This window comes from Pelecanus crispus, chromosome 2 (genome assembly GCF_030463565.1).
Source record: "Pelecanus crispus isolate bPelCri1 chromosome 2, bPelCri1.pri, whole genome shotgun sequence".
Taxonomy (NCBI): Eukaryota; Metazoa; Chordata; class Aves; order Pelecaniformes; family Pelecanidae; genus Pelecanus; species Pelecanus crispus.
The window spans coordinates 80243069-80261541 of record NC_134644.1 but is presented as its reverse complement, the minus strand read 5'-3'; the positions used below and the strand labels follow the sequence as shown (position 1 = coordinate 80261541).

The window sequence follows — 18473 nt, the reverse complement described above, 5'->3', positions numbered from 1 at the left end:
TAAGAACTTGATAGAGGAAGAGAAATTAAGGCATTGCTTGGGAGACTATGCCAACAGTAGGTTATATAAATGTTGTGCCTGTGGGATGGGGAGTTTCTATCCCACAAGAAATTTTAATATTTTTGACATCTCCTTTCACCTAAGTCTGTTGTTGTTTAAGGATTCCCATGACACAACAGACTAGTTTAGCAAGGAAAGAAACAGCAGTGAAAATATAAAATCCAGGAATCCAGGCATGAGGAATAAAACACATATAGCATTCGAAAGCACATTACCTCCAGAGAATGCAGAAATAAAATTTGACCCAAACCGAAACATTTACAGTCTCCCCAGCACAGGGAGATGCCAGAAAAGTTAAGCATTTTCTGTCAAAAGTTTCTATCTCATCACAATACAGTTTTCAAAGAAGAAATGTGTATATACATATATTTTTAGGCAATCTTCCCCTCCTCTAAGTCACATGCCCCTATATGCCATGCTTTCCATTTAGTGCTTCATCATGTGCCTTTTACCCATTTGCCACCATTCACTCATACATCCATCTTCGCTAGGTCTGCTGCTAGTATTTCAGAACTCCAAATGAAAAAAGACCGTGACTTTCCATTAAAAACAGTTGAGTGAAAGAGAGTTGCTTCCCCTCCCTGACCTTTCCAAGGAAGGGTGGCCAGCTCAGCTGGAACCCACATGCACACCATTCGTCACTCGTCATTTCTTTAACTTCCTTTACTGGGGTCCAAAGACTGTAGCCATGTCAGATAAGGTTGCATGCTGCCAGTAGAAAACTTTATACTTCAAGAATTCAGTTTTCCTCACAATATTATGCTCTGATTTCTTCCCTTTAAATTCTACTCCACCTGAAGCGTACTCTGCAGTACATGAGAAACTCCTCTACACAGAGTTCATCCTGAACGCACACAGACGACACGGTGAGAGAAGAAAAGAGCATGCTACAGGTTATGGTTCCCTCATCTGCACCAATTCCACTGCTGACTCAATCACACAATAATCCTAAGGTGAATGTGCTAAAAAAACCAGAGCAGAGCAACTGACAATAGTGGGGTAGGAGTAATATTTCGAGAGGTACTTATGAATATTTTTGTTTAAGCCACATCACCTTGCACAGCTGGGTTTGAGTGCAGTTACAAACCCAGACAAATCAGCAAGAAGCGGCAGAAACTTCCAGAACTGGCTGTGCCGTTCGAGGGCCGTAATGCGGAGTCACACCTTTGCTCTGTTTTCAGATTTAGTTTCATGAGACAGCGCCGGTCAGGATGCAGCTTGCCACCCCATCAGTAAAGTCCACCTTCCTGCATTCTCACCTCCCCTGACATTTACCTCTGACATTTGCATCTGTTTGCTCCCTAATTGGATATTTCAACAGAAGAGCAGAAAATCAGCTCCGCAAAGAAAAGTGGTTTTTTGTTTGTTTGTTGGCTGGATTAAGTAGCTGAAGAGGATGAGACAAACGCCAAAGCCAGCAGAAAGCAAGCGGCTGCCAAGAGGGACGCGGGTGAGCGGGGCTGCCTCTCCTGGCAGCAGGCGCTGCTGGGTGATTCCCCCAGGGTTCACCCTCAGGAGTTAATGTGCAGTTCACATGTGCAAACACAGTTCTTCTACACTGTGACCACAGTAACGGTAACACTATATCCAATAATTACTGAACGTCGGTATCTTACCAGGGTCATAGTTGCAGCATAGCTCCCATGCAGTAAAACATTTCCTTAAAGACCACCAGGAAAACGCCGGTGCTCTGAGCACTGGGTATTGGACACGCAGGCAGTGGCTCCGCTGGTCCCTCTCAACACAGACCTGCACCGGGGCAGGACGAGAGGGTTTCAGAGGAGAGCACACTGTTGCCAACCTCCTGTCCTGGTTTCGGCTGGGATAGAGTTAATTTTCTTCCTAGTAGCAGGCATAGTGCTGTGCTTTGGATTTAGTTGGAGAAGAATGTTGATAACACGCTGATGTTTTAGTTGTTGCTAAGTACTGCTTATGCTAGTCAAGGACTTTTCAGCTTCCCATGCTCTGCCAGGTGAATGAGAAACTGGGAAGGGGCACAGCCAGAATAGTTGATCCAAACTGACCAAAGGGCTATTCCATACCATATGATGTCATGCTCAGTATAGAAACTCGGGGGGGGGGGGGGCGGTTGGCCGGGGAGCAGCGATCGCTGCTCGGGAACTGTCTGGGTATCGGTCAGCGGGTGGTGAGCAATTGCATTGTGCATCACTTGCTTTGTATATCATTATCATTATTATATTGTTATTATTATCATTACTATTTTACTTTATTCCAATTATTAAACTGTTCTTATCTCAACCCAGGAGTGTTTCTCACTCATACTCCTCCAATTCTCTCCCCCAACCCATTGGGGTAGGGCGAGTGAGCAAGCGGCTGCGTGGTGCTGAGTTGCTGGCTGGGGCTAAAGCAGGACACTTCCCCAAGTACAGACCACACAGGATGGCTTCGCCAAGCCACATACCATTCTTGTCCTGTACAACTCCTCAGTCAACAGGAAAACAGATTATTTCTGAAGATACACCAGTTCACAGAACAAATGGGCAATGAAAGTTTGTGCAGCTTGTATCTTTAGGTTTCTCAAATGTATAATAATTTTACACTTCACTTTTAAGTGAAATTAAATCTAATGCATTTTACACTGAACGCCTGTCTTGAAATTGTCTCATAGTTTACATTGCAACAGCACTATTTCATACCAGTTATACATTGTACAAGTATAACTGCAATGCAGTATGAAAAAAAACCCTTAGAGATAGTTTGTTTTGGCATTTAACCTTGTTACAGTAATATCTTACATTTAAATCACTAAAATTCTATTATTTGAAATTAGAATTGTGCATAGTATTTTGCAGACCAATATTCCCAATTCAGAATTGTCAGGACAAATTTGTTTTTATAGAGATCTTACAAATCTTAGTGAATTCCCTTAACATAACAAGTGTTGTAGTGTACCTTTCTCATAGGTATCTTTTCCAAAGAATAAGCGCTATTCCCTTCCAGTGTTGAGAAAGTGAAACTTACTCCTTTCAGTACTGCCATTTATAACAAAACAAATGGGAGATATAGCTGAAGTCTTAACACATAAACCCAGAAACTTCCCTTTGTATTTTCCTTATTTCACAGAGTACGATACTTTAAAGTAGACAGACATGCTGTGGCAGCCATCTAAGTGGCAATCAAAAATTAACTAAGTAAGCAGAAATTAAAAAAAAAGAACACTATGACAATCCCAAAGACTTTACAAATGTTCTGAGTAGAAGATGAAGGTCATACGAGCTGGTCAGACAGTTCAGTACAGACTATCTTTCAGCATCTTTATCCTAGACACAAACGTCATCATCTCTGTCCCTCAGTTCAAGCCCTAACCATTTTTTTTTTTTTCCCTAAAACCAAAAATAAAATCTAGTCTCCTTAAAGGGTAAAATTTACTGAAGCAAAACTGAAAGGACAGCAACAAAATGACCTTTGCAAAAAAAACTGGGTCTTTCCAGTACTGTAATACCAGACTGATGGTCTGCATTTCTGCTCCTGAAGATTTAGGACTGCCAAGTCCATAATCAAGATGTTTTACTCTGAATCACAGATTATTTGTTATCATCGGCAGACTGGAGGCTTCTATTTATTCACTAATTTGGATGTTGCTAAGAAAAGCTAGCCAGAAAAGTGGAAGTCTCATAACCAAGACCTGATCATATTTGGTTCTCCAACTGAGTTTCAAAGTTTTAAATAAATCCAAAGGCAGTTTCCTTACCCCGAGAGCTCAAGTAAATAAAGTTAAAGCCGTATAGATCCCTATATATTATTTTTAAGAATCCTTCTCTGCTGCCAGTTTATCTACTCTTCTCCAAGACAAGTTAGCTAGTGCCTAGAAGAAGTGGAAGGACTTCCATCTGCTACTACTTCAAAAGACAGGTATCCTGGGAGGAGACATCAACCTGTCCAAGATAGAAGTTTCTAAACATAGTAGACCTGCTGTCTCTGCCAAGATGCAATTAAACACTGTCTAATCTTTAAAATGCCTCTAAGAAGTTTTAAATCCCACATTCAAGAATGACCCACACCGAATACAGTCAAGCTTCATGGTGACTTCACAGCCTAATCTGTTTTCAGCAAGAGAACTTCCTGACCTAAGGGTTGCTTGCCGTAAGCTTGCAAGAATTCATCTGCACTATGAGCAAGCCACAAGGGCTCTTAAACTGCGTCTACAGCAGGGCACCATGGCACGTTGAATTTGCATCATGGGTCTTGTAGTCCCTCCTCTCTCCTTGACTCCCCGGTCACCCATTCCTGCTCTCCTCCTTCATCCACCCACGCTCATCCCTGCGGTGAGCTTTTGCGGGGGGAAGCAGATAAGGGGAAAACTGACTTCAAACCAAACAACAAAATGAACAGCTTTCTGCTGGTTTACACCCGTGATTCAGTTCACTGTAGGGCCAGCAGTAGGTGGAAGAACTAGCCAGGGAAGGATGGGCAGAACCGGAGCAGGCAGAGCCAGGTCAGCTTAGGCTATCCCAGAGCTGCTGTCAGATTTTCCCTCAGAGAGCAGGGCAAAAGCTTCAGCCAGTTCCTGCACTGCCATTTTGAGATTTTAACTACTCCCAGCAATCAGGGCTGAAAGGATCTTTTTTTGTATAGACACATAAATAAAAGGCTCTCTCCTGCTTGGACAGGCGGGTGGATTATTTCTCCAAGAAGTCCATTTCTGTGAGGAATTTCATCTGCACTGCTGTGAGTGGAGCCATGCTGCAGCTGCTGGCTTGCAGCTGCATGCCCTGCTTGCCTAGTGCCACTCATCGGTGGCCTGAAGGGGGGACAGAGACTATGGGTAAACAAATATTTCTTAATCAGAAGTCCTACACAAAGCTGTCCTGGCAGGAAAAAGCACTAGTATCTCCAGTGCAAGTCCCACCAGGCACTTAAAACTCCCAGCCAGGATCCCAGCAAAGTACAGCACTGAGGGGGCAGTGCTACTCAGATTCACGCAAGCTAGCATGACACGCTGCCTGCTTTGCCTGGCCATGGTTTTGTTTCCAAAATAACTAGGATACGAAATCTTTAATCGCTGCTATTATTCTTCATTGGATAGAAGCAGATTTTTTCTTTTAGAAAAATATCTGTCACATTCTCTCTTACCAGCAGCAAGAGAGGAGGTAGCTGTTGTACATATTATATATTCTATTTTCTTTATTTTCCCTCTTTGGGCCATGCATCGGCTATTCTTGTTCTCTGCTCTGCCACACATTACTGACCCCAGACCCATGTGAAGCACCTACCCTCAGCCAAAGAACAACATTAAGGAAAAGTCAGGAAGGGAGGAAAGGCAGCTGCATGAGTATTTATTTTATTGAAATGCAACACTCAGCCGAGAAGGGCTAAGTTTGTCTCCTGAAAAAGTCAAATCCATCAGGTTTAAAGTTTACAAGATGCAGACTGAACTTCATATATTTTCTTCCAGACCTAGCACAGACACTAAAAAAAAAAAAAAAAGCAACAGTGGGACAACACTTCAGGCTGATTCACAACTCTAAACTCACACATGACCTCTGAAAAGACTCAGATGGATAGTGTCAAGGTTCATACAATCAAAGTTTCTCCCGCTCAAATTCCAAAGCACTGGAGTGCTGTAATTGGGCTTCTCTGCTGTACAGATACAAGAGAAGCCATTTTTTCCAACAGATGACTAACACTGACAGCTTTATTTATTTATTTAACTTTCAAAGCACAGTCATTTTTAATGGGTCTGTAATTCAAAAGCTCTTTAATTAATTTTCTTCAAGCTTCCTAGAAACACAGATTTGGTTTTGTGCCTTGAAAAACAAGTCACTCAAGTTCTAGACAAAACCCCCTTTTCAAAGTCAAAGCTATAAATGAAACCAAAAGGAGATTTTATTAGGAACGCTGGTGCAATTTCACCACATAGCTACTTCTACCATTATACAATCTTTTTAAGTTGCTCTTGTTTTTTCTCCCTGCCTTCAATCCATTTCTGTTTGCTATAATAAGAAAAACATTTCTTCCCTTATATTGCTTTTTGCCTCGCCACATTATTGATTCTGCTTCCTGTATGTTTTTAGTTACTTCTCTTCCTTCTGACTTATCTTATAAAGCTGTAAAGTGAGTGCTCCAAGGGAGAACAGCTCCATACCCAGGAGACAGCTACACTGCCTACCAGTACAGGTCTGAAATCAGGGTGGAAGCAGCTCTGGAACTGGAGAAGGCCCTTAAAAAGGAGCTGACAGAGCAGCACTTTGTTCCTTCTGGACAGCAGTTTCACATCAAGCAGAAAACTCTGGGGATTCATCAGTTTATTTATTTTAGACAACAATCCCTGGTCCATGTGCTTAAATACCTATTGAACTGAATGCTTCATGGAGAAAATGCCCTCCTCAGTTCTCCACAGAATTAGTCTCAAGTGTTTGGATAACAGATGGTACGTAAAGTAACTTACCTATGCCTTAGTACCAGGGCACGCAGGTCTTCCAGTCTGCATTTTTTAACAGAATTAGTAATTACAGCACACCGCATTCCAGCAGAGCTTGCCTTCTTCCACTGCACCGAGGCACTTCCACACATCCCTGGCTGGCCAGGGCATGCGCAAACATTGTGCTCCGCTGCTGTTTCTGCCAGAAATTATTCTCTTTGGAGAATAAACAGCAGCAGAATGAAATGCATGTCCTTAACCTAATATATTGAATATGTGAGGTAAGCCACTGATGGAGATGTATTTGCACTCAAATGCCTGACTGTATGGGAGAGGACTGAGGCATCAGTGTACGAGCTAATAGTTTGCTCTACAAGAGGGTGACCTCCGCCACAGGAATAGGACAGAGAGCTGGAAGGGGAAGCCACAAGAATGGTTAGTCTGGCTTGAATTCCTCCACACACAAGCCGGTTAGAGGGAGATGCTGAGGCATCCAGGAGCTGGGGAAATCACCCACAAAGGTGCAGGAATGTGGATCCAGAACTTCTGATGCAAATACTGGACCATGCTCCCTCCCAGTTCGGCACCGACACTGTTCATCAAGGGACACCTACATTTCCAAGCCACAGAGCCTTCTTCAAACACCCTTTTTCTCCAAGATACTACCTGTTTTATTACCAAGCCTAAATTCAAGATTATCTGTAATTGTAACATTCCTTACTGAACATATGGGTGACTAAAGCAGACATACAGCTCATATATACAAAACTGGAGTAGTGCTTGCAAAGATCTGCACATCATTCATTAGACTTCAGTAAACTGATTTCTTCTCTCACAATTCATACCATAACCAGAATTCAAAGAATGTGAGCAAACAAGTTTTCAAGATACTAACAAGCACTTGTGTCTCAACTTATCTCTAAAAACTACGCAAGCGTATGTACAATTCATTTAAGGGACCAGACGTTCTCAAAAGACCAAAACATAGCTCATACTTTAAGGCCCATCAGTAACTGCAGCATATGACTTACAAACAAATTCATCCACAATGCAACATCGAGCAGTTTTCTTTAACAAAGAAAAATGAGTGATATGAGCACTGACACAGCATGTATGATTAAATTCTGTAGACTGACAACAAATGAAACAAAGCATTAAAACAAAAGCGAACTTTTTGTTGTATCATATGCATTTGCAGAAATACTGCAAAGAGCACTGCCTGCAAATTTCATGCTTTGAGTTAAATTTAATTAACTTGAACTAGTAAAAATCCCACAGGGTTATGTTGTTTGTAAGCGAGAAAATAGGAGTCATGTCTGCGTGACTGGGGATGGAAATTTGGCTAGCCTTGTTATATTACAGCTCTTCTTGAAAGGCACATAAATATTTATGTGAATTTGTGTGCTGACATTTGTTGCTGGACTTGAATAGTCAAGTCACTATAGATAAATTCTAAATCCACCTTCCTCATACACGTGGTTTTTCCTCTATGCACATCCCGTTGCCACGATAATTTAGCTTGCATTTTCCTGACGAGCTAACCTGTAAGGACAGGCAGGAAAGGGGAGTAAAGTGCCATTCATTCATAGGTGATTTATGAACCTATGCATGCTTCCTTTTGCAGCAGAGAGTTAACACATGCACACAAGAGAAATGTGCAAACGCCTGTGCCTCACTGGAAGAAGCAGCTGGGGGAAAAACCCCAGCCCCATATGCTAACTACCTTAAGGGCACCTCCTGAGCTCATTGGTGCCCATCTCATTTCCAACACTAGCCCAGCCAGTTTTCAAGTTCTGCCAAGCGTAGGGACACAGCCGAGGAACAGGATAGCTCTAACTCAGTAAGGCAACAGACTTAGCAAAATAGGTTTTATATGTACAACTTCTCTCTGATGCTCTCTGCAATAAATTCCATTTTCTGCTGGGGGGCGGGGGGTGGAAATCACAGCTGACAAGAGCTTTCACATCCCTGTCTCTGAAACACTTCCATTTCTCAGAGGGGAAAAAAAAAACCCAAACCCCACAACATAACACTCAGATCATGGAAGTATGGGATTAACCATAATGTTGCTGCAGTATTAAACCCTTGCAACTGCGAAGTACGTAACCGTTTCCCAGCCAAAATAAGCAGAGTAGCTGGAGCTCAGGCACTGGGCAGGGCATAGCGGGGAGGCTCTGCACTTTAATTTGCTGGGGAGAAGGAGCAGACCCGACAGCCGTGGCGGAGCGCTCTCCGGACAGGAGGACTCCTTGGCAGTACGACCAAGGCCCGCTCTCAGGAGGGAGGCTAGCAGGGGCACTGCGCTGGTGCACAGGAGCTGAAGGACTCTGCAAGGCACAGACCACCCACGTCCCAACGGCAGCATCAGTCACTTTGGACAGGGCTTGCACGGATGCATGCATGCACGTTATGCGAAGCTTTTGCTACCAGCAGCCCTCCACAACACTGAACACTAGCTTGGATCTACGTAGCAAGGAAAAGCTGTTTAGCAGCTGCCTTACAACAACAACAACAAAAGGTGGTGGTGGGGAAACAAACACTTTACAATTTACACTTACAGTAAGGCTCTAACACCGCTTTAGCCGAGTCAAAGAGCTGCAAGTGAAAGGCAACTTTCTGGATCTAATTATACATCCATCTTAAACTCCCCCTTATAGTTTGAAGCCATGGCTGTATGAGCAGCTGAGACAATGCAAAAGAATTTGGAAGGGGAGGAGAGGAGCCACCCCCATTTCCTTTCAACGGCAGCGAGCTCTTAGCTGCGCAACAGGGATGCAGAGACCTATGAGCCTATTTGACATTACTTGGATAAAAAAAATAAATAAAAGCCCTAAAAAAGTGTCATTACAATCCTGAACAGTTATGGTTACAAGTATTTGCATGACAGAAAGTACGATTTTGCATACTGAGCGCACCCAAACTGCTGGAGCTGGTTTGGAACAATTAAAAAGACAGATACTTTAAATAGTAAATGCAAGCTGTGTTTTGAGCCGGGGAAATTACAAGTGTACTCTAATCTCATCTGATTGTCATCATCACAAGTATAACAACTGCAGTGCGGCATCTTAATTGCATTCCCAATTGACCAGTCATACAAAAAAGTACCTCAAATAAAATTAATTCCTTGGGCTTTTCTGGTCATATTGATAACACACAAGATTTTCAGCAACTAAAATGGAAAAACTGATTAAAATTAGATCCTGCTGCGATTTCTGCATTAACCAAACATCTTCTAACCTCCCAAGGAGCTTTAGAAAGATCCTCCTTTTATTCCTCTTTGGCATACTTTAAGATTTTGTATAAATTCATTTCAAACAGGCTGCTTCAAATAGTACAGTTTTTCCATGATTCGGGACAACATGTTAACAATGTTTCAAGGGCATGTCTGCTCCAGAATACAGTTCGTAGGGGTTAAAATAAGGATGACAGCCCATGCCCTAATGGCAGACACTGTGTCCCTAGAAGAGCCCATACCCACTCCGAGCATCAGAAAAAGGAAGGAAATTCAGAGGAACTACTGAGGAGAAAGAGGCCAACAGATTATACGAGGAGTCATAATTTGATTGTACTAAATGAAGTAACGTAGAGCAAAGAAGATTTATACTTATAAGGAGAGTACTGTAATTCCAATAACCTTTTCCACTCTTGCATAAATTGAGCCCCCAGGCATTTGATAAAAGGCATGCACAGTCCTTTTTTTGAGCAGCTGGAGTGCTCCTACTATTTTTTTTTTTTTAACAGCTCTTGCACAAAGCTATTAAAAATGCAGAGGTGCTGTTTCCAGAAACTCACATCCCATCTCAATGTTAGAACAGCCTGTGGCTGCTCTTTCAACAAAGCGCTTCTGTATCATTTAACAATTAATTGTCACTTTAGGGTGATCCAGTAAGGGTTTTCATTCAGTAGATCCCTCTATGATCGCTCCTACTAGATCTGCCTCAAGCGACTCAGAGCAAGGAAAGGCTGGTTACATAAACAGAAGGTAGGTGGCTTAACAACCTTGATCTTATCACAGACCTGTCAGTGGAGAGAACCCCACCTTACTGCAGAGCTAATGCACACGTCAATACACTGGAAAGGAGTCAGTTGTTTTCCCACATCCTCCAATTTGGGAATGCTTTGCAGAGTTATTTATTGAGCCAGTTCAGATTACACAGAGTAACTTCAGAGCCTGCAGTTTCCAGTGCTTCCACCTGCCTTGCCTAGCCAAGGCCATGCGTGCTACTGAAGAGTCAGGAGAGGAAAATGGAGAATAAAATCAAGCAATTATATTTTTCGGACCATTCAAACTCCAAGGGAGGTGGGAATTATAAACTTGGGGTGTTCCAGGATCTCAGAGCCTGTACACTTCGGGGGTGAGGGGGTGGGAAGGGTGGTGGTGGTGAAGAGATCAATCTCACCCTTTATATTGACACCTGAATGGAAGCAAAATTATTTTACAAATCTGACATCACTACAGCCCAACACCCAGAGGAGGCTTCCATGCTCCATTTTCGTACTTGCTCATTCTTCAGTCTGCAGCAAGCTTTCTAGCACACTGCTCTAGCTTTCCAGGATACATGTTAAAAAAAAAAAAAAATCTTAGGCAGACACATTTAGCCTCTCTCAGATCAGTGCCTGTGTAATTTACAGGAGTAACAGGTTAGATTGACCTAGCTATAAATGAGGAAGATACATCACAGCTGGATATCTTAACCAGTCTGGAAGCCTTTGCCAAGCTTCTCCAGGCTTTTGAAGCACAACCTATGATTTTCAACAGTGTTTCTACCTTTTTTCTCCTAACAGTGAAAGAGAAGCAACGTGCCTACTCATCCTGCTACTATGCATTGGAGGGGCACCCCTGCTTCCTCACTCCAACCTGAGAAGGTGTTGTCTCCTTTTCAGCGAAGCTATTTCCAGAGCCTATTTACTGGTTCATTCAAGTCTAGACTTTCTAATTTTGCAGCGTAATCTGTAGTTCAGTCACCCATGAAACTGCTGAACAGCCTGCAATTGTGTGCAAATCCGTGCCATGGCTTGTGCTGCCTGAGCTCAGGTACAGTCATTAGCAGTGGTACACAGCACTTCAACGGGAAGCTTGTTAAACTGCCAGGAGCATCTGCCAGAAAAATACAACTTTTCCCCTCCTCTCCTTCCCCTTAAATAGTTTCATTAATACCATCATCCTAGCTTCAACTCCAGAAAGTGACAAAAGCAGGGACATCGGGGAGGAGACAGATACGGCGTAGGAACTGATCAGCTGGAAGGGAACCCCTTGCTTCCCTTCATTCATTTAACTGGCCCTGCCCGGTGTGGGGCCACACTCCCACTCTATCCCCCAGGCTCAGGCAGCACAAGGGACACGATGCCCAGCAGAAGATCTCCCAAAGGAAGAGGAGGCAAGATCAGAGGGCACTTCCCACTGACAACAGCACACTTGGTCTTCTCCAGAGGGAAGGTGGATGGCTTCCCTTGCAGAGGGCTCAGGCAGATGCTGGCTTGGGCAGCAGCATGTGAGAGGAGAGGGGGAACACGAGGAGGAGAACTCCTGCCCTCAGCCACGAGGGCTCTTGCATCAGCGCATGAAAGCAAACCCTAAGGAAGGGACCCGTGCTGAGTCAGCAGCAGCATCTGGCCTTCTGCACAAGCACACAGGAAAAAGCTGCGCTGTGGTCACGGCCAAGGCAATGCCCCAGTAAGACTAAAGTGACCCAGAAGCAACATCCTCCCCACCCTTGAGATAATCAGATTTGCCTTCTCCCATGACTTCCACATTTGTCGAGTGTACTTTGTCCCACATGAGCTGCAACCAGCAAGCAGAGCTATTTCCAGGAAGAGCAGGGTGCCTCGCCTGCTGTACAAGTTCACAGATACCAGCTGAGGCATTACTCAGGTACACGTGTACCTGCTCTTCCCCCTCCCTCTCAGCCTGCCCAAAGAAAACTGCTCGCAGGACCAGCTTAGGGCTTTCCACCCCAATGGGTAAACTCAAACCTCTTCTTCAGCTGGGCAGCAGGCTACAGCACCATGCATCCAACCGTGCTGAGCCAGCAGGTGCAGGATGCCTGTCCTTCCTCCCTGGACATGCATGCAGCAACAGATACAGGAACAAAAGGCACCCTCAGGGGGAAAAAAAAAACCAAACCCCCAAAAAACCCCACTTTTCCCCTGCTTTCTCTTAAACAACCTGTCCTCCTCCAGCCCCCCAATCTACACTCTTTCCTACACCGAACTGCTGGGCAGGCCATGCACTGCAGCTAGAGTGCTCCTTAGCACGTCTCCACCATTTCTCTCTCCAGGAGATTTCGGTTTTGGTCCCAGCACCCTCCTCCAACAAGGGGCAGCCCATTTCCGCAGAAATCTGCTCAGCAAACATAGCAGGGGACCTAACCAGCATATCACAGCAGGCAGCTCCAGCTCTGTGCATCAGATGACTGCTGAGCATGGCATATCGGAAGCCACTTCACCCTCCTTCGGAAGGGCTTCCTGATGACCTTGCTGGTACCTCACCACACAAGACATGTGCCAGCTGCTCAGGAGCACAGGAACCCACTGAAGTTTGGTACTGGGGAGGAAACTGCTTCTGGAAGACAGTAGAAGCTCCCCCCACTCAACATCAGCATGAAACCGAAGCCTTTCAAAGCTGCATGTGTATGTTCAGTGAAGAAGGATGAACTGCCTTTCCTTTTCCTAGATGATGCAATGACCTGCAGCACCCAGGAGGGGAAAGCCCCTGGTTCATTTTTCCTCTGCTTCCCTCCTTCACAGCAAGCACCATCACCTGCACAAAGCCTGTCTCTTCCTGCAGGTTCACTAGAATTTCACCTGAAGCACCTTTTCCAAGAAAACTACAGCAGCTGCAGGAAAACTTTTCAGTTTAACAAATCAACATCCAAAAGCGGTTTCTTTAGACAAGTCCCGAGCAGCTGCAGGCAAGAGGCTGTACTTGGAGGCCACAAGAAGCTAGCTCACTACAACACTGAGGAAAGCCTACAGAGGAGCACAGGCAGCTCGGGCTCAGTGCTGTCCCTCCACAGAAGGCAAGGCTCATCCCTGGGCTTACTCTGCACCTTAAGGCAGACAGGTAGGAAAACAGCATTAGGCTATTAAGAAGAGTGTGGTTTGAATGGTGAGGGCAACTCAACCTTGGCAGCTCTGCGTTTTAAAGACTGCACCTCAGTGCTCTTCACGCTCCCAGAGCATCCAGGCCTGTTATTTACAATTTCCCTTAGGCAGGCCGTAAATCCAAGCACAACTAGCAAGCTCACCACAGTGTAAAAGGGTCCCTGTGGCAAGCTAATTGCCTTTGCAGGCTATGCAAGCCTACACAGTTTGCTTCTGCACAGTAGCTTTGAAAACTTTGGCTAATGACTGTGTCTAGCAGATCAAACTTTCCACTTTCTATCGTTCTGCTCAGGGCAGCCAGCTAGGAATTCAGGGGCAACAAACCTCCATGGGAAGAAATCAAGGCCATTAGGAGAAAGGAAATAGGGGCTACGAAACAGAAGATGACTCCACAAAGGAGTGCAATGGCATGCTACAGACTCCAGCAGAAAGGTGAAGATAGTAAATCTAAATTGAGAGGAAGTCTAACAGATTGAGTACTAAAACCCAACAACAACAAAACAAAAAACTTCTTAAGACTTTAGGGATTAATCCTCTCCCACTACTCTACATCAAGACGACAACTTTTTTTTTTTTTTGTTTAAATGAAAATATTTAATACAGAAAAAGCCACTCCCCTCACCTCCCCAGCCAGAAGGTCAGATTTACCAGAGGTACAGGTGCTGCATCTTTCACATTTTCTCACTTCCATAGAAGTACCCTGATGTTCAGGCTGCACCTAATTGCACACAGATCTCTCTCAACACCTACTAGCTCTATTCATGCACTGTCTATCCAGACAGCAGTGGTTATAGCAAACACTTCATTTATAGAGGCGGGGGGGTGTGTGTGGGATGGAAATCAGACTCAAATCCTTGCTCTGGATCAAGCAGAGCATGAACTAACCAGGATCTCCCATTTGCTGAATGAAAGCCTTGGCTGGCAAGCTGTTGTCTGATCTAAGGTGACACATGCACTCTCTTGCTCTGGTCTCAAAAGGTCCATAATGAAACTTTTACTTAGATGGCACTTCCCCATGAAAATCTTCAGTTGCAAAGACTCTCTTAAAAACCCACCAACCAAGAAAAACTAACACGTTGCATTGGGCTGTGAAAAATCCCAATGAGCTAATTTCCAGCTGAATGTCATACTGGTAATGGCTGAAGCCCCCTCCCATGGGAACCACCCAGGTTAAAACCCTTCCCAACAAAAGTGTAATGTCTTCAGTGGTAGTTTTGGGTTTTGGTGAAAAATCCTCACTAGAGGTTACATGACCAAAGGCAAGAGAAGAAAAAAATATGTACCTTAGGTACCACATCAGCTATAACAAAGAACTGCAACACAGAACAAACTCTGGTATAGTCTAGTCAGGCTTCTTTCCCTTTGGTGCAGACCAAAACCAAAACAAAACCTGTGGAACTTAATATTACAAAACACTCCATGCAGAGTAAGGATAAAATCTTGATGGGTTAGATACCATCTACGATAGAAAGTAAATAAAAATTTATGAAGATCTGTACAGCAACTTCCAGGATATAGTTAGATAATACTCTTCCAGAGCCATAATAAGGAGGGGGAAATTTTGTGTTTTCCTCAGTTAGTGTGGTACTACCTGTTAATTACAAACTGCCAACGAAGCAGAAGCAGACAGAGCTCTCTGGAGCATGTCCAAGGGACACAGATTAGGCTGGTGGCATCACACATACTCTCTGAAGGCAAGGCCTCCGAAAGGGGTTTTCCAGTGTTTTGGCTACAAGTTTATCAGTCACCCCAGATATGAGCATGTAGACATGTTCTTACAAGCTTTCTCTCAAGTTGCTCTCAGTAGGTTTTTTTCCCCCATGAAACAGACAAAAACCAACAACAAAGCAAACAACAAACCCAACAAAAATCTTGATAAAAGGACTTCAGGCTCTTCTTCTCACATATTTTTGCTGTACTTTACAATCCTCAGGCAGGGACATGGGATCTCTTGCTGCAAGTAGCAGAGGAATTTCTGAAAAACTGCCAGAATATGTACTGCTATAGACAGCCAAAGTGGGGAGTCTCCTACTGAGCTCAATACTGCAAGGTGAAATCCACTCCCATTACATATTATGGCTAGGACACTGATGACTTCTAGGTTTAAATAACAAGCAGCAAACCCAGAACACCTTATAACTCTTAAAACAAGCTCTCAAACAGCTTCACAGACTGCTCTGTAGCAACCTAAAGAGACAGCTGCAAAATCCCTACCTCCTTTCTAAAACTCAGGCTAAAGCTTTTTCGGTCCGTGCGATTCTGGTTTGATCCATTTGGACGAAAGCAGGAAGGCAGAGAACAGCAAACCACATACTTGATAACGACACATTTGGATGGGTGATGAAGGCATACTCACGCAGTGCGTACAGGGAGAGGACTATTCCAGCCAGGCAAAACCCCTCAAAAAACCTGAGTGTGCTGAACATGGTCACGTTCACTGAGAGTGCCACAGTCAGTCCAAATATCAAAATTAATATGACAGAGAAGAGCAGTACAGGCCGTCGACCAACCCTAAAAATAAGGAAGTATGGAGAAACAGTGTTAAAAGCCAGGATGGACATAACGCTAGATCATTGCAGCTGCCAAAGAAGGAAACGATTCATGCAATCCCTTCCAAATATTGACACCCATTTTTAATGCTTGTTCTATTTCTCTTTTTTTTTTTCTGCTTACTAAAACCCAGATTCCTCACCCAGCTTTCCACTGACAAGTTCATTTCAGATCAGATTAAGCAGAGACAGCACATTGTATTACTGCTTGATTTAACCATCATTTTCAAAACACCAAAGATGAACAAGGAAACACCTAGGAACTACTGTAAAGCCATAAACCAGTCCCTTGGAGATTAAAAGCAACTTCTCAGAGCTTTCTGTAGTAGCATGGGAGAGTGTATGGTATTATGTGTTATATGGCATGGTATATTATTATTTCTCTATAGTCTACAGCCACAGAACTTACTGCAGAGGTCTCCTCAACAGACGTGCTTTTCAGCCTCATCTGCAAGAGAAGCTGGCTCAAAAAACTACTTTTCTTGGCCTCGTTGTGAGGGCAAGCCTAACAAACACAGACCAAGCACAAAACAGGGCTCACATCGCCTCACTGAGCCTTAGAAAGCCAACAGTAACGTTCACGGGAAAACTGTGGTCTCCAAGTCCCTCCACCTTGTATCCCCACGGTGGCTGCAGGGGCCTGCAAAACCAGCCTGACTGGAGGGTGAGGAAGAAACTGCTCCAAAAATGATGACTGGCAACAGAGGCATGAGGATTTGCAGTCCCGCTTTGCAGCTGCAACCTGTAGTTGCGCATGTTAGTGCAGCACCAGCAAGGACGAGGAGCTATGCTGCCACTGAATGCAGGGGCACTTGCTGCAGAGTTTGGCTCTTATGTCAGAGGAATATGAGATTTTTACATCTCTTACTCATATGCTTAGTGTTTATAATTCCCCTTCCCCCCACCCCCTTCCTGTGCAAGGAGAATGATATGAAGCACCAAAGTACATGGCTATTTTTAAGCAAGAATTGGATCTTTATGTGGAGATTTCCAAAATTTTTCAACTTGTCAACTCCCACAAGTTTTCCAGTGGAATTGAGGATCCCTTTTAGTCAGCTCCATATGCCATTTCCACAAAGAATATACGAACTTGCTTTTCGTAGGCAGCTTTCACAGACCCATTCAAAGTAGTCTGTCAGCTGCAAGCCAGCCATCAGGTTGCATGTCAGAACAATAAAGGGCATTTAAATCTCACAACTTTGTCCAGTTCCACATACTGAAGCATTTCTATTCATTTATTTCAGCAGATTGTTACCAGCAGCTATAAAGTATATTGTGCATATGCATTTGCAATTAAAACTTTGGATTTTGCTTTACTTAAAATGGAACAAGATCAATAAAATACGGGGTGAAGGGCTGAAAAGGAGACATGGTTATAATTTTTGACGTTTTTAGGAACTAGAAGAGTGCACCAGTATGTGTGTCACTATTCATGCGTTTTCAAAGTCACACCTAAGGTGGTGATGTCACGGCTCCTTGCATGAGGACAGGTTTATTTTTTTTTTCAGCTGTAGCATCATCTGTGGGGCACCTCAAAGATTTAATTTGTTGGCATTAACCATTCACTGTTTTTAAAACAGAAAGAACTGATGTGCAAACTGAAGACAGCAAGGTCAAAGCAGACTGCTCTTAGTCAACGTACAAACCCAGCCCTCCAGATTATGAGCTGCTGTTGAGCTAAGGGTGGGAACACAACATCACTGCCTCCGTGACAGGCAATGCACTGGGAACATGCTGGGCACTGGGGCAGTTACTGCTGCTGCGTGCTTCAGATTTTATATTAAAGAACACAAAGCCCTTGGGCAGGGAGGGGAAGTACCTCATACGAAACCTTGTATACAGAAAAAACACCCCTATGAACTTTGTGTTAGCAGCGATCTGTGCACTTTCGCAGCCCTGTTTCTGTAATTGCCAAGCTGTAATTCATACTAATTAGTATTTGTGGAAGTATTTTGTAGATGTAAAGCATTATGCAAACACTCAGAATTAGGAACTTAATTCTCATCACAAGCCCGACCTGCCATTCCCTGACGTTGATTAAAAAAGACCTCATGCTTAGCATACATCAGTTCCCTTCTTCCCCTCCTCCCACTCTCTTTACTTGAGGTTATCCATCATTAGGACATGGAATTTCTTCTAACACTGTACGAGTTATGCAAATGAATCATTGCTGCTAATGAAGAATCAGGAAATCCAAGACCCTCCTGGGCCTGTGAAAGCCAGCTGAGGCCAGATAAGCCCTCTGGTAAGCGGCATCATCAGCACCTCCTCCCAGACACAAAACTAGTCTCCTTCCTCACCAAGGCATGCAGTACATTCCTCAAAAATCAAAACTCCAGGGCAGCTATCAGCCATGTATTTGGTAATCCAGCAGTGTT

General features: G+C 44.0%; 1 protein-coding gene across 2 annotated transcripts in view; it reads right to left on the bottom strand.

The window, feature by feature from the left end:
* The window catches only part of SLC22A23 (solute carrier family 22 member 23), a 114684-nt gene that overhangs the window by 75554 nt on the left and 20657 nt on the right, over nt 1-18473 (bottom strand). For both annotated transcript variants that reach the window (XM_075705873.1, XM_075705874.1), the window contains exon 3: nt 15903-16057. In XM_075705873.1, the coding sequence (XP_075561988.1) occupies nt 15903-16057 (155 nt within the window). The remainder of the gene's footprint in view (nt 1-15902; nt 16058-18473) is intronic.